This window comes from Macrosteles quadrilineatus, unplaced genomic scaffold (assembly GCF_028750875.1).
Source record: "Macrosteles quadrilineatus isolate MER2022 unplaced genomic scaffold, UCM_ALF_1.0 Scaffold_7__1_contigs__length_78375512, whole genome shotgun sequence".
Taxonomy (NCBI): domain Eukaryota; kingdom Metazoa; phylum Arthropoda; class Insecta; order Hemiptera; family Cicadellidae; genus Macrosteles; species Macrosteles quadrilineatus.
The window spans coordinates 62048856-62065673 of NW_026542600.1; the positions used below are offsets into that span (position 1 = coordinate 62048856).

Below are 16818 nucleotides of genomic sequence, written 5' to 3' on the forward strand. Positions count from 1 at the left end.
TGTCATACGATGGTCTAATAGTGCTTTCCATCGAGACTATTCACCTACCATTCACTAAACCGAGCCTTCATTCAATGTCAGAGCAGAACAATAAATTTACTTGCGCCATTACTAACTTCATATAGTTATATTTTGGCTGTAATAACGTTGTCAATACCATACAAAATTGCCACCAGAGTTCGTTTATGTACAACAAGGAATTCAGAATTGAAAAATCTGAAACTATTAATTACCTGATTATTTGTTATACCAATTTTAGTGTTAATTCAGTTCCATTGATGCTATAACATAGCAATTTTAATGGTTGATAGATAAATAAATAAAATTACGTTGAGAACCACATCTCGTATACAATACCATAGAAGATAAATTCTTCTTGGGCAAGGATATTTCCATTATTGTAATGTTTATATGTGTAATGAACGATCATAATTTGATTGCGGCAGAATAGTACGAAGAATAATTGGTTACTAATAATAATAATAGTACTACTAATAATAATTTTCATAAGTTTTCCAGTGATTAAAATTTAGGTTAGGTTGAGCCATCCATACATTTGAAGTAGCGATCATCATAAACTAAACAATATACGTTCATTGTTTTTTATATTGTCTTATCTAGCTTTGTTTATTTCAAACGTTTCCCAGAAAATCTAGAATGCTTAATATTTACATCACAGCAGTTCTAATAATTCAATGAAACATATATGATCGAAAATATTACCATTTCGAGTGGGCGATCTACAGAAGGTAACACAAATATATTAATTAGCTGTTAACAAGAACCTATATAAAAATACTATTATAGAGTGAGGAAAGGTCATAACCTTAATCGTCCTATTTGATTTGATAATTGGCATGTAAGAAAGAAAAAACATAGATATCATCATGTGTATTATAATTTCGGGTGTGACATTAAACAATACCACTAGGAACGTTCAAATGAAAGAGTTTGATTTCACAGACATTTGTGTTGAGATCTTCGCGTTGATAGCATATCATTGTTTAATTTCTCACATACTTTTACTGCATACTTTAACTTCCTATGTTTACTCCTGGCCTTTGACGAGCTATTGTTTATCCCAAACATCCAAAAAATCAGCACAATAAATATTTAGAAGTTGATTTGATGTATATTCTGAAGTGGTGGGTTCTTCTTTTTTGGCTTATAAAACATTACACATGGTAGCCAGGTGAAGTTATATTATGAATTTACGGAGAAACTATGTTTATAAAGAATCTGAGTTCGAATCGATGTTTGGATATTGACACAGGGCAATTTACAAGATTAATTATAGATTCTGTTAAGTGTAGGTAACTGATACTATATAAATTATTATATACATTTAGGCCTATATAATAATTAATAGAGTAATTAGTAAAGTATACAATCAGTCAAATCGTATATGTATTTGTTTCATGTTCCTACACTCCTGGTACAGTCTCACCATGTGGTGACCTAGGGATCGAGGTTATAAAAATGTGTATTATCAATGGTTTGTTTATGTTTACCGATTCAGCATATTATTTGACTCTCCCCTCTAATACATTAGATTAGATCTTAACGTCGAATACATTCTCTTGCGAACTACCCTAGGACTCGCGGTAATACAAATCAACTCATCCAGTTCAGATTGCAAACTTAGCGAGTTAAGAAACAACATGTGGAACTCCGACTACGGACAAACTCAGCATATCAACCTACCTCTCTTTCTTGTACGTTTTCTCCGCTTCCTGGTCTTCTTTGCACCCATAATTTGCTGGGGAGGCGGCTGGACGTCGACCAACGTACCTGACGAGTACTCTAGTATCTTCATCATCACACACATCAACACTAACAACATGTTTGGTCCGGTTGTAGGACTCTCAACCATCTGCACACTATACGCGTCGCTTGACCACTGGTACCACTGCTGTTGTTGATAACAAATCAGTCAGTTTTCAGTTGGTACTACTGCTGGTTATCTGTAAATACTCCTCCCAACCCTATCAGACCGATCCCTGATCACACACGAGTGTACAGCTAATGTTATCATGTGATAAATCCGGAAATGATAAGTATAATCGGGGTAACATCAAAATAAAAGATAAAGCAAACGTAGAGGAAATACGAAATGAATATCGTTACAGATGACTTACCGTTCTTTAACCTGATTTTTTAAAGTGAGAAATATTTAAATTATAGTTTACAAGCTTTACTATTTTTGGTAACAATACAGAATTTCTCATGCACGTAAAAAAAGAATGTAATTTTTAATTATACAAGTTTTGTTTTAGTTTATGGAATTTGACGCTATAATACAGAGTTTTAGGGGCGAAAATACAATTTGTTTCAACAATAAAGCTTTCCACAATACACAGATTAATAAATAGTAGGAGTTTAAAGCATGGCAAGTGAAGGAAAGTTTTTCTTGGAAAAGTTCCAAAAACTAATTATCTTGTCATTAAACCTCAATATGAAACTCAAATATATTTATTCCTAGCTACCTGGTAAAATAGTAATCTAAAGGTTTAGTAAACCAAATGTGGTTGGAAAATTACGTAAAATATGTCAAATTATTCTTTAGAAGTATACAAAGAAAACAATTTATTTATAGTTTTTAGAGGCCACAACACAAAGAACCTTGTAGACCGACTAACATAGCAGATGAAGTTAGAGCGTTTTAACTCCACAATAACGATACCTAATCAATCCTTACCGGCCACAACAACAATAACTTCAACAATACAATACAAAACAACGCACAACTCAACGCGCACAAACAGTTAACGATTCAAAATGGCGTCCCACGAAGCGAGCAGCACTCTCAAACCCAGACTCCTACTGATGCTGGTCTGCTCTTTATTAGTTTATAAATAGACTAGTTACTCTCGTCTCTGGTCTGGGAGCGTGAGTCTCCACACATCTCAGAGATCCCCCCCTCCCCTCCACAGCACCACCAGGGTGATACATCACTATCAGTTCAAGTGATAAGTGATATCAGTGTGGGTGATAGAGGCCACTTTGGACCTCGGTCTCAGCTAGACATAGCATCTACACAAATCACAATTTGACCTTAACCTATACCTTATTGCATATCTATACAAAATGCCTTTATATTACCAGAGACAAACAGAAAACATATGTGTCCTATATATGAAAACCGACAAGGGAATATAAATTGCTGCTTCTATGTAATCCAATAGTTGCAAGGTCACGCAACTAGTTACTAGTTTCAACTTCATAAAGAAGTCATCTTCAGGTGTCCAGTGGATGTCAAAATCGCGTCATCAGAAGGTCATCGATACACATATTGTACATTTACACACAAACACGAACATAGTTACGTAAAAGAGGTACATTTACAACGATTATAAGACGAAAAAATTGTAACTTAGGGATGTTGTCACGATCGGGTGGATGTAGCGTCTTAAGGGAAGGTTGAACGTGTCTTTTTAAAGGTAGGGGAACGGGTTGGCGTAGTTTAGTTTGTTGACATCCGTTAGTCATCTACATCATATAGAATTTTAAAGGAGTCAGTGGTTCGTGTGCGCCTTTCTGTCAGGCACGTAACACACCAAAACAATCTTCAGATTTCACTCAGTCCAGTAAGGTTTCAGCTCTCTGGATTGGAACGTCACGAAGAACGAGAACATTGGGATTAAATGTTTATTTGTAGTATCTAAAGTTGCTAATGCATTAAAAAGGAAGCAAACTAAATCAGACACAAGGAACTATCCAATATAAAATAAGTGATTATGTAGTTAACTTATGCCATCTATGTCATTACTAAAACTTTTGAGTCAAAAGTTTTGACAATGGATAGAAATAGACATCCCCAAGTTGATGTCGTGGCATGTTTTGGAATTAAAATTAACATTGTAGAGTCGAACCACCGACACAGTGCTACATCTGTGCACTCTCTTGAATTACTGATTCATGACGAATAAGGCAACTTGTTAAACTGAAAGGGCATATTGTAGTAGACTATACATCCCTTATATCACATCTACTGTCAATGACCACAATGTAAGGGAGAAAATTGAATTTTAAACTATGAGTGACCTATTCGACTGTCTTCCTAGGAGAAAGATTGGGTACGACTAGTCCTACGGTATGTCTACTTCTATACAACACTAATAGTTTGCACGGGTTTAAAATTAGTTAGCGTTGCAAGTTACAAAACTTCGCTATCGATCTTACTGTAGTTTTCTCAGTTTTACTTATCCGAACACTGCAGTTGCTTGGCTGCAGTATAGCCAGTGCGGTTTGTGTTGAATCTTGCCATTGCGCTGCAGTCGTTGTAATTTGTTTTATAGATAAATTCTTCTAGACCAGACTATTCTTTAATCATTTCCGACCTATTGCTATTAAATTTCACACACGTGTACGTTATATTTTAATGTAACTCAAAAAATGTTAGTTTTTAGAAAATACTGAAAATAGTTTATTCTCACTGGTTAAGATGAAATACTGAACTTGCTATGTTGGAGTTATTTGTTATACTGTAGCTATGTGTGTAATTGTGTGTTATCCGTGTATATTGATTATTCCACTTGTCAACAATAATGTATTTAATAAAAATTTATCTCTTAAGAGTATCATATCGGACACTTAATGGTTGTCATGATGAAAATATATTTAATGCAACTGTTGCATTTGTAAATTGATTCCATAGATCAAGATTCATTAAGCAGTATGCTAACTAAAAGAAGAGCTCTATAAATTTTCCCCGTGTAAATGTTATCAACATAACCTAAAAATATCTCAAATTAAAAAGTACCACAATTAATGCTTTAACATTGTTTAATTTTATACTGAAATATATCAAATAACAAAACAATCTAAATGCCTTGGTTTAGTTTGTATATTCAATTTGTGTAATAATTAATGCACATATTGAAACAAAATATAATAAATATATTCAGAAACGGACTACTTATTTGACAAGTCGAGTGTGAAATTTGTAAAAATAAACCCCAATTTGTCATACCTATCTAATTATTTATTATCTTGAGTCGACTGCATTAAGATGATACTGTTCGTACCATCTGTAACTTAAGTAGTGAAATTGTTTATTTATAGAATTGAAAATTTTGTTAAAATACTTTGGATATCTAATTATCGACTGTTTACTTAAAAAAAATAATCAAATTTCACTTTGGCAGGACAAATGTTTGGTTATTGGAGGTACAGCACAATTATTGAAGAAAGTAGAAATGTAAATTTAATATTTTTTCTCAAATTTGCTTTGCTTGTTTAGCTAAGCGAATATTCCTTCAATATTCATAATTTCTTAGATACCTTTACCTGTCAATGACGCAAGCAAAAGTCGATTTCAACTGTATCATGACGTCACATATGAAATATTTTCGAAGATTTGATACTCTGAACAAAGATACACACAGCATCTAACCTTCCTAATCAACCGAGAAGCTCATGATGTGTACATGACTTCCTGTGAAATCTAAATCAATAGATGTCAAGATGAGTATTTTTATCATGATTGAGACATAAGTCTTGAGGACGGAACCTCCCACAGTGAGGATCCGGGAGTGAAGAAGGTGGAACTGAGCCAACGAAACGTTCTGGAGTGCGAGGCACAAATAAACACTAGTCTGCCAGGACAGTCAGACAGTCCTAACAAGAAAACATGTACAGCTTACATGCTCATTGTAAACTAACTTCGAAAAAGTTACATACAGTACAATACACCCTCTTAACCGACCCCTGGAAATTGTCAGATACACTGAAATGCCAATTAAAACTTTTCTACTAACCTTGGTTTAAAATGGAGGACTATGTTTAGAAGTTAAATTAAAATACTGTATCAATAAATCTAATTCGGGTAATGTGATTGAGAAATTTTGCTGTATTCATGAATGCTTAGTTTTGCAGTGATTTATTGAACACACTATACTCTAATAACAATGTAGGGAAAATTATCGTATAGGTGGCATACCTATTTCAATTTACTGTGTTGTACCTCCTCTTCATACATACTTTTAAAGAAACACACGCAGTTGAATTCAACCACGTTGACTATCATCTATTTATAATATTATGTATTTCTTTTATCTATAATATCATGTACGATCTCGCTCTGAAATTTACTTGAAAAATCGGGTTTGCAATAAAATTAGATCTTTATGTACACTATTTTACATGCGGTAAGGATGGGAAAAGAGATCTCGATATTGGAAAAGTCGCCTAAGCCAACCACTTTAGAACTTAGGTTGGATAAACGATTTATTTTTTGCCCGGGTAGAGGCGGTCAGAGCTTTGCCCGTGCTCTGGTAAAGGGCATGCCCATAGACAAAATAATTCCCTTCAACGATAATCATCGGTAAATTCACATACATTCATCTGGAAGACCCCCTCAACAACAGCATTACAATAATAATAATGACTTTGTAAGAAATGTCTTGTAGTCTCTTTGTTTTGCTTAGAGAAACAGCACAATTGATTTTGTGTCTAACAAAACGATATTTTAATCCCCGAGGTTTGAGGACGATAAACTCGGTGTCAAGGAAGGTTCGATCCTTAACGTATCTACAAAGATTTGAGGGGTTTGGATAGCTTTCCCTAAAATGGCTTTGTATTTTCCCTTACAAAATACCTCCGTGTATAATTGTTTTTTACTTCTTAGGAGACACAGCAACGATTCGGGACTACATTAGTCGATGCTATTGAATGAAAATAAAACGCGTTCAAAAGATTTACATATGAGATCAACTACTACAAAACCTTACCAATTATGATAGATATACTGAAGAACATTTTAAATATCCGAAGTGTGCAGATTGCGGCAATCCTACATACTGGCTCGCTTAGTATCTGTTATGACGGGAAGTATAGGATTTATGACTGTTTTTAGCTTATACATTTATCAAAAAACCCTTAATATTAAATCAAACCATGATAGATTGCCAAAATAGAATTCTGCTCATACGTATTCAACCAGAGAAGTAATGAATTGGCGTTCAACAGACATTAATTTATCGGTTTACGAAAAAATCCCATCTTATAGTTGTGTTAAATATTCCAATAGTTTACCTGACAATATAAAAAATATAACTAATTATAATTAATGTAAAAAACGTTTGACTTTATTTCTCATCAACCTTGTATAAATTAGAAGATTTTTTCCAACTCCTGAAATTTTGATTTTTTGATAATAAAAATATTCTCTGTAAGTAGTCTTAAGTTTAATATTGAGTTTTTATAACTGACTCCATTCTGTACAATATGTGCAATATGAATAAAGTTATTTTGATTGATTGATTTAAGTGGAGATAACGTATAGTGTATTGGTGTGCGAGAGAAATTTGATGTGAGAATTCAGCTTAGAATATATTTATAATTGGAGGTCATAGAATATATTATTTAATACTAATCTGAGTTAGCATTATACACTGTGTCTCCACCCCTAGCTGAACAAACCCTACTGCAGCTTTAAAAACTTCCTTACTTGTCTGGGAGTCTAACTTTTTTCTGATTTCTTAAAATGCATGCCTCGACATTGCAGTTGTACTCAAACTCTAGTTCTGAGCATTATAAGCATATATTTGTAACAACACTCAACTAACAACCAACAGTTCGACCAAAGTTTCTGTGCGCGTGACCAGATTTGGTAGGGTCTAGGTGACGGGGTTGGCGGGGGTACTTTTGTGAAAATACAAAACTTCTTAATTCTTGTGATGTGGGTAGTCTTGCTACTCACTCACCCCTACCCCCAGCACTGCCAATAACCGGTACCCGTATGTTTTTATAGTTCGGCTAGTAGTGACCCGTCCGCGCGCACAGAAGTTTTGGCCGGATTATAAAAACTTTCTAGCATTCTTAGCTAAGCAAAAGTAAACATTAAATAAAAACATGGTGTTAGTTATCAGCTGACACAAGCAGTATACAGGCAAAAGAGATCATTACTGAAACCAACGATAAGCCATAAAACTATAGCTTATCGAAACCCTATAAATACAAAAAACAATGAGACTACCAAGCCCGGGACCTAAACAAAACAAGTAGTGATTCATTATCGAAGTCCAGACTTTTGTAGTCAACCGTCTGAGAGGCTTTTCTGAGAAGTTTCAAGTTCGAGGTGGGGGCTGGAAGCAGGCCAAACTGACTCAAAATAACTTACTTGATTACTTTTAAAGACCGAACCATTTTCAAAAATCGTTTAAACTAGTCAACGAAATAAATAGGGTGTAACGGATTCATTAGTTCAATGTTTTCTGAGTTTTCTTCTCCTGCTATATATATATTTCTATTGCAATGTATTGAAACAGAACTCATTACAAATAACTTCGGAACAATTTTCCTGACAGCACTGCTGTAGCCAACATATACAGTATCAATGGAAAAAATTGTGAATTACTTTTAAATTGTGGATAATTAATGTGAATTTGTCATTGAAGCAAAGCGTACCTGGCCTCCATGGGAAATACAAATAGGAAACAAAATAGGTCTTTTATTCATGTTTGATTCAATCATACAACTTAGTTTCCGACCGACTCAGCCCCTGTATAATCTTTAAACTGATTACTATAGCGGGAAGAAACACATCTTTAGCAAAAAGAAAATATTATGTCATACGCATAAAGTATTTCATTTATCCACCGTGTAGCTCGAAAAAAGGTTATTGAAATTCTTAAACAGACTAGCTTAAATGTGATATAATTTAACAGTGTGATTTATTAAAACTATAGCTCAGCAGACTAAACACAGAGACCAATTGAAATTTACTGCAAATGAACTTGACCTCACCGTACCAATTAGAATGCCAATTATGTACAATTCGGATAGAATTGAAATTGAAGCTTTCAAATATTTGTATATTTTTAAAACTAAAGGATACATAGAAATTAGAATTTGCAAGTAATTATCTTTCAAAGTTGATATTGTTTGACGTACCCTTTGAGGTAAAATCAGTAAAGATATTTATATAAAGATATATTTCAAAGATTTATATCAATATTTATTTATTTCACTTATTAGCTGTAAAAAAACAATCATGCGTAACTGTATTGTACTTAAAAAAAAAACATCATGACACAAACGTAATATTTCAGCATACCTACAGTAAAATTAGCCTTTGCATACGTTTTAAACGTTGGGCAAAAACGCCTAAAATTACTAATGAAAAACTATTATGAAGACCCCTATAACACTTGAAAAAATGTGTTTACTAAAAACTGTCCAATTGGCATGAAATTTCCTCAGTAACTTAAATTTTTAACTTATTCATTTTATGCTGGATATGCTTGTAGCGATTTGATAGTTTCGATTGCAGGCTTATGAGATTCCTTGACTACAGATATGTTTACTGATTACTCTGATGGAGTGCGAGGACTACTTTACACGCAAGATTTCTACTTGCTGAGTGTCGCTGGCCGCTCGATTAATTGATTAATAATTAATAATTGATTAAAGATCAATTAACTCGATGAGGTTAATTGTTGTGCGTGGCTAGCTACGAAAACGTAAAAAAACTTTGTCAAACGGTTTTTAATAACTTTTCTAAAGCTAGAAGAACAGTGAAAACATAAACTAAAGTAACGTTTAGTAAGTTTTCGTAACTCGGTACAATAATAACTTTGTACTCGGCTCATGTAACCTCGGTCACAGAGGAGGAATTTCAGTATATCCTATTCGTATCTATCAACTCCGTTACATAAATTCTACGTATCAAGGGTCGATTGTTATTTGTTTTATTTTATGCATTTAATATACAACCCCCATCTTAGGGACATTAAATTATAATGACTCAAATTCAGCAATCTTTGCACTGTATAGGATTTTCATTCGTACATGTGTATTGTGTTATCCTACATGACGGGGTTTCCAAGGGACTTCACAAGTACACGATACTAACGATGGGGTTTTAGTTTAGTACCGAAACATGTCCTAAATTAAAATATTGTTTTTTTAGTCATATGGTACAATTTTACGTAGTAATTTAGTCTTGTATTATGTTCAAGTGCTCGGGAGCTAAAACATAGATTTTAAGTACCGTGCTCAACAATCTCGTCGGAGTCAAACATGAAAACATGCGTCGCATTGCACCAATTAAACCCTTTTTGTCGTCCCTTGAGCCTCAACAAGTAGGGGTGAGGGTGACACAAACCCCCATTTAAAATCTAGTTTAAATCAACCCCAAACATCCCTTGCATCGACCCTCTGCAGTAATTTACATCCGGAAACCTGGTAATTGGGACGGACATTCCCTCATTACACAATAAATCCGGTGTTGTTGGTAATCCTCAATATTACCTGTTTACAGGGTTTGAGGCAATGAGCAATTAATGATACCTACTGTAGCTGCGTCTGGGCAACAACTACAATATGGTGTTGTTATGCCGAACCATTGTTGTCGTTGCCAACCCTTTGGGCACAAAAGCGGTTGCCTTAGGTGATGTTCAACTTCATAATTTCGTGTTTTAATGAATATTTGAGCATTAAAACACGATCTCCGTGCAACCCGGCAGAAATAGGCTCCGCTGACAAATTGCGAACAATCTTTAAAAATGCACACAATTAATCAATTATGCTCTTATGGACTGTATATCCCTTAAGAAGTATGAGCCTTTATGGAACGAGTTGTGAAAAGCTACAGAAAGGTAATAGTACAATAATGTTTAAGGGGATTCCCTATCGAAAATGACCAAAATATGTTTTCAAACTCATTTTTTGTTTACAGATTATTTCATTATGAAGTGTCCTTTTTCAGAAAACTCATACGTAAGAAGGTATAATAATAATGAATAATTCAGAATCGAAAAGAATAATATTAACATATTTAGCATTTTCATTGGGAAATTTCGAGAGATCCGTAGCTACTGGAACAATGACACAGAAAATGGTTTTATGTCAGTCCGACATAAAGCCAGGAAATCCTGAACAGAGCAGAAAGACAAAACAAAAAAATATGTCCTTTACCATTTTATTTTAAAATTATTCTACATAGTGTCTGAGAGCACCCTCTTATAGCTTGGATAAAATACTATTTTTTTGTAAAATAAGATACTGACTTCATACAAATGTTTGACTGTCCACTTTAAAGGCTTTGCTCTTCATATGAAGGGATGAAATTGTAAATACGATGTATGACCAAACTTTCGCTGTACCGTTATAAAATCAAATGTAGTCATAAAATATTTCAAAAGTACATATGAAATAGTAAATAATTGTTGTTTTATTTCACAATAAACTCAAAATATGCTATCACAAGTAGGAAGAAATTGTTGATCCAGATATTAAATAGTTGTCCAAGGATATTGTATAAATAAATACATAGTTCTGCTGATAGGAGAACTAAGTGTTTAGACAGTACAGTTAAAAGCACATTTCCATCCTTGTATGTTTTGGCAAGTTTGTTGTTTGTAAAAGAAAACATTTCTCACTTTGAAAAGATATCTGATGTTCACAACTATTGTACTAGATCTAAAGACAATCTGTCTACACTAAGGCATAAGTATACAGCCACTCAAAATAGTTTTGAGTACCAAGGTGTTAAAATGTACAATTTTTTGCCTGCATCCATCAAAAACCTGTGTGTTTTAAAATTCAAACATGTTTTAAAAACTACTCTAACCCAGGCTTGCCTGTATAAACATGAAGAGTATTTTGGTTTACAGTTTTAGATATTTTAGTTGCCAGAGCCATCTTGATTGTTTTGTTTTTCTTTTGACGATTGTCATGAACTTTGTACATAGTTTTAACGACAAATAAATCATTTCATTTCATTTCATTTCATTTCATTTCATTTCATTTCATTTCATTTCATTTCATTTCATTTCATTTCATTTCATTTCATTTCAAAAGGTTGGGAGGGTTCACGTCGTAGTCAAAATAATTAATTATATTTCTCACATATCTAACAGGGAACATTTTGCTCAACAGAGCTCTCCTGACTCCTGATTAGAGATATTGACTCTGTTGTAAATAGTATAATTTATGCCTCCATAACGGTGACGTTCCTAGTTTGAAGCAAACGGCGAGCTCTTGCCGAGTGCCCTGCTAGCCCTTAACACGCATAAGTGTATTACTGTTGTGTTTTGATAGCTAGACACGCATCCCCTCTCCTCCTTCCCTCCCCGTAGTTGCTTGGCGACGGTCGGCCAAAACCAGGGTCTTGGGGTCGATTCGTGAGTCATCGTTCACTGAGGTCTGACTCCTCTGTCCAAAGTTTTCTCACTTTTGTATAATTGTTTTTTCACTCACCTCTATTACTCTGCTTCCTGTTATTGAGGACATCCACCATTGGCGTCCCTGAAACACAGCAATATTTATATTAATACGTTTTACTCACTGAACCCTCTTTTATAAATATTCGATAAATGTACAGTATTAGCACTTTATTCATTCATCTATGGACTAAAATTTTTTTCTAGTTTTTTTCCTATGATAAAATTACTTTTCATCTGGTGAACGTTCGTGATCAAAGGGGGGGATGACACACCCCAGAATTGATAATATTTAAAGATATAGAAGTAAAAACAATTACTAAAACCCCTGAAGGATATTAGTAATTGGTAATAGAGGGTAGGTGAACACAAGCCAACACATCTTTCAACTTTTGCTTAGTTTGTGTACTAATCTTGACATATCTTAGGCATGTTCTCGCCTGAGGAAGAGGTCATGCACAGGATCCTGAAATGTTGTAACAATTTTGTTCTTTTTGTTAATAGTGATGTAAATGTCCAAAGATATTGCTTGAACAACATCAACTTACCATCACTAGAAATACATCTCAAACAAATAAACTCATGTTGTGTACAACTAATTTGATTGGTTAAATGACACTCATACAATATCAACTAATATTTAAGGATTGTGACATAATAATGCTTGAAATAATAACCAACACTTAAAGTTATCAGAAAAAACCAAGGGTCTTAATGCATGAGTGGCCTGCTAAACAAAGGTTAGCCGTTCCAAAAGAATTTGACTGGGGTCTTATATGCTGGTGTATTAGATTAATCCAATAGCATAGATAATTTATAGATTTGATAAAATTCATAATAATAGTCTATAGCTTGATTTTTACTAAACATTTAAAACAGCTTTAAAATGAATTTACGTTACCAATTTAAAGTCATAACAGACAAATCAACTTAACTACCCTGACATTACTTGAAATGATTTTGATTTTAACTGAACCAATCAATTATAAAAATAAACGTAAGAAAACATAACCTTGAACCCTTTCGACTCTCAGAATATTATTTAATTTAACATAAGTAAGAGATTCATGATGAAAACTTATGGTAAATGTGAATTTACCTTTTTTATCCATATTCTCGAGGCCTTCTCATTGTTGTTTATCCGCACTCTGAAACATACCAAACACAGGTAAAAAAGTGAGTCATAATAGTATATTTCGTACCACGGGCCGAAAATGAGGTTTTGCTGGCTCCAGATAGTTTTTAAGTTCGAGACGAAGTCGAGAGCTTAAATCGATCGAGAGCTGCAAAACCATTTCGGTCCGTGGTACGAACGCTATTTTTCACCACACTATACCCTATTCCCACTATTCACCACAATAATAAAGCACACTGATAATCAACACAACTACAACTTTAAGGTTATGTGAAGAGATAATTTGAGGCATCAGCAAACATAATAATAAATAGTTGCGGTGATAATAAAACAGTTCTATGGTTACTACCTGTGTATTTAATATGCATTAATGTTTTAAGAAAGTAAGCGGGCAGCTGATTTTGCGGCCCTAGGGATGTAAAAACCTGCTCGGTCCCCAAATGACGATGACAGCTGGCATGGCCAGCAAAACGTAACTTTCAGCCACCAATTAACATATGTAAAACAGCTCAAAACATCATAGTGCGGTGAAAAGAAACTTACAAACATTGTTGATGCCATCACTGATTAGAGATGCAACGGAAATTGCTGAACTTCAGGATGTTGTAGTCAAATTTTAACAAAAACCAAAATAATCCAGTTTGGATCTAGTGTTTAAAAACATTGGTTGGGAGGTTCAAATATATTTTTTCTTTATATAAATACTTTGACCAGCGAAAAGCAAATCACTTTAGTAACAAATACAGTAAATTACTCAAGACACACATATCGTAAATTTCTGAACGTGGAAGATAGTTGGGAAGGTATTACAGTTGCAGATGTAAGAAAATATGAAGAACACATAGCAAACCTTTTTAGAAAATAACATTGAATGTTTTAAATAACATTTTCATTATACTGTACATATTTTTTACTATACAGTATGATGCATACCATAACTAAAACAAAAGGGGGTGTAATGGGGATCTAATGGTTAATCGAAGAGCTTTCCAGTATACACGCAATGCAGATTGTGCGGGGTTGAGCTTTATCTTGTTTAAAACCAAGCGGATCATCTTTAAAAATCTGGCAAAAGGCTGAAAAAACGTGGTGCAATCTGTTGCGATGGTCACTAACTAATGACGATATTCTGTGTTAAGTCATAAATCAATCAGCTGTTTGCTATGATACTGCGTTGGTTTTAATTAATATTCAACCCAATACACTAGTAACTCTGGTGAGATGGTCCTGAACTTCATCTATTTTCTTGGCTTCAAATTTTTATATCACATGGGAAGTCTATTCTGTCAATGATATAACCCAACCGTTACAAACTAGATAGTGGCAGCTGACTGCATAATTAACCGAAGTCTAATATTAGTTTTTTTAATTTGTCTATTTTTTGTCTGAGCAACGTAATGCATAGTCAATCAATCACTTGTCTGTCATGACTGACTACTCAGTTGGATGATCGAGTTAAAATGTTTAGAATTATTACAAGTCAACCCCAAATTGAACATAAATTTAATTTACTTCGGTATTTGAAATTTAGATGTTATTTGTTAGGCTTAAATATAGAAAATATGTTTTATAGTTTGACATTAAATTTGTTTAATGTTGTACAGCTGGTTTACTACACAAATTAATCCTATTTGGTATATTTTTCTCATACCACATTATCAAAATGTGTTTGACCTTGATGTGAGCCTGAATTTGAGAAGTTACAATTAGTTAAACATATTTTTTTTTTGTACTTGGAACAATGCTACCGGCATTCAGAATTGTTCTTCCAATCAGAATAGAGTATTATAAATATTAGCCATCCCTTATCCGAGTAAGATTTCTTTGTTCATGTAGTCCTTATTTTGAAGTAGGCTAGATATTATTGAGCAAGGCACTATTGAGATATGCGTGTTGGAATCATAGTCATTTTCAACCCGAGGCTATTGCATGGGAACGCTTAGAAAAATTGCACCCGAATGAAAAAATAAGCATTCTAGAACCATAACCAGGTTTTATGCTTGGCCTACAAGAAGCTAGTTGGTTATGTTTGTCTAGTCAGTGTGCTATTTGTATTTGATAACCATAAACATGAACACTGCAGACATTTCTATCCCAGGAGGCTCTCTCACGTCAACGATCCTATCGCCAGTTTTGTATGGAATTTGGTATGGTTCTATCGATGAAATGTTAAGGATACTTAGTTTATTAGTCTATGTTTGATTTAAATGGTTTGTAAGACATATAAACTATCGATTAAGGTTTAATATTTGTTTCGTCTTTTTAAACTGACTTCACTGATTATTTTCCTCAATGATTTGACATTCTAATAATTACGTAGACCTAAGTGGATATACATTGATCATAAACAAATGAGACTATTGTATTATTGTTTCATTGAGTTACTTAGTATTTCACTTGCACGGGCTAAATAAGGGAAACTGCATAAATTGTAAAAAAGAAGAGGTCGGCGACTTGTCAAAACTTAAGTTTGTTCCCTTTGAAAAGTCATTGTAATATACTTAAACTTTTACACCCGGTGAAAGTATTATTAAAGCTCTATAGATTAAATGACATATAAGATGACGCATTCAAAAGCAGTAAAAACAAATGATCAACATCACAAAATGCTCAAGACTTATCGATATAACTGCTTCTGAAATTGTTATTTGATCGTCACTGATTTACAGCAAATTGATAATCGACTCAAACTCATCAATTATGTTGAACAGCAAATGAAGCCAGTCAAAAAAATATTAATTTACAATTAAAATTCGTTTATCAAAACAAACAAAAGGATTAAACCAATATCATCAAAGGTCAAATTAGTTTTACGATAGCTGCAAATTAAGAAAAAAATAATTTTACTCCCACGCACTTAACATTGCATCAACTCTCATGCAAGGTTTCCTTGGTTATTTCGGTTTCTTGTTGTTACAACTTAATCATTCGTCAAACCACGGTTATTACAACATTTTAAAGTGTGCCAGTTTAAATAAGAATTGCAAAAAACCAAATTTTACTTACGACTAACGTGAATCCAAATGAATTAAGTAAGACCACATAATCCAGTTGTATTCACCACTGCAATCGCGGGGGTGTATTGATTGTTGCAGGTTCAGTTGTTGACTACCAGAAGGAGCCAGGGTCGTAGCGGGGATCGATCCCGCAGCCCTTACCCACAACTTAGGCGTTTACCGCCAGGCTTCTCTACGTTACGGCATAGAAGGTTTTTGTTTTTGGCCACCAATAGAATGGTTAAATGGACTTAAAAGTTTTTGCCGATTGTTTCTGTTTGAGTATGTTTTTAAAATTAAATCGAATAAAACAAGTTTACAATGTTTATAAGCTAAAAAAATACCCCCGTCACAGCAAATCTGCAGACATAGCGATTTTCCATTAGTCTGATCGGATTTTCACAAAAATATTTCATTTAACATGCCAGATTTATTTCCTTATTTAGATAAAATTAGGATGAACAAGTACTTGGGTTTCCTGCTATGGGGAAGGTAGTAAATTGTATAATTTAGTATTTTG

The 16818-nt window shown here is 33.8% G+C and overlaps 1 protein-coding gene across 3 annotated transcripts in view; it reads right to left on the reverse strand.

The window, feature by feature from the left end:
• The window catches only part of LOC128998281 (uncharacterized), a 100086-nt gene extending 83703 nt beyond the window's left edge, over positions 1-16383 (reverse strand). Inside the window, exons 1-3 of one of the 3 annotated variants that reach the window (XM_054424345.1) lie at positions 16309-16383; positions 13267-13315; positions 12205-12252 (exon numbers count right to left, since the gene is read on the reverse strand). In XM_054424345.1, coding sequence (XP_054280320.1) covers positions 12205-12252; positions 13267-13279 — 61 coding nt within the window. In that variant the 5' untranslated portion in view covers positions 13280-13315; positions 16309-16383. Of the gene's footprint in view, positions 1-1704; positions 1995-12204; positions 12253-13266; positions 13316-16308 lie in introns of those variants that run through there. The other 2 variants (XM_054424343.1, XM_054424344.1) reach the window with 2 other exon arrangements.
• Positions 16384-16818: the final 435 nt, after the last annotated feature.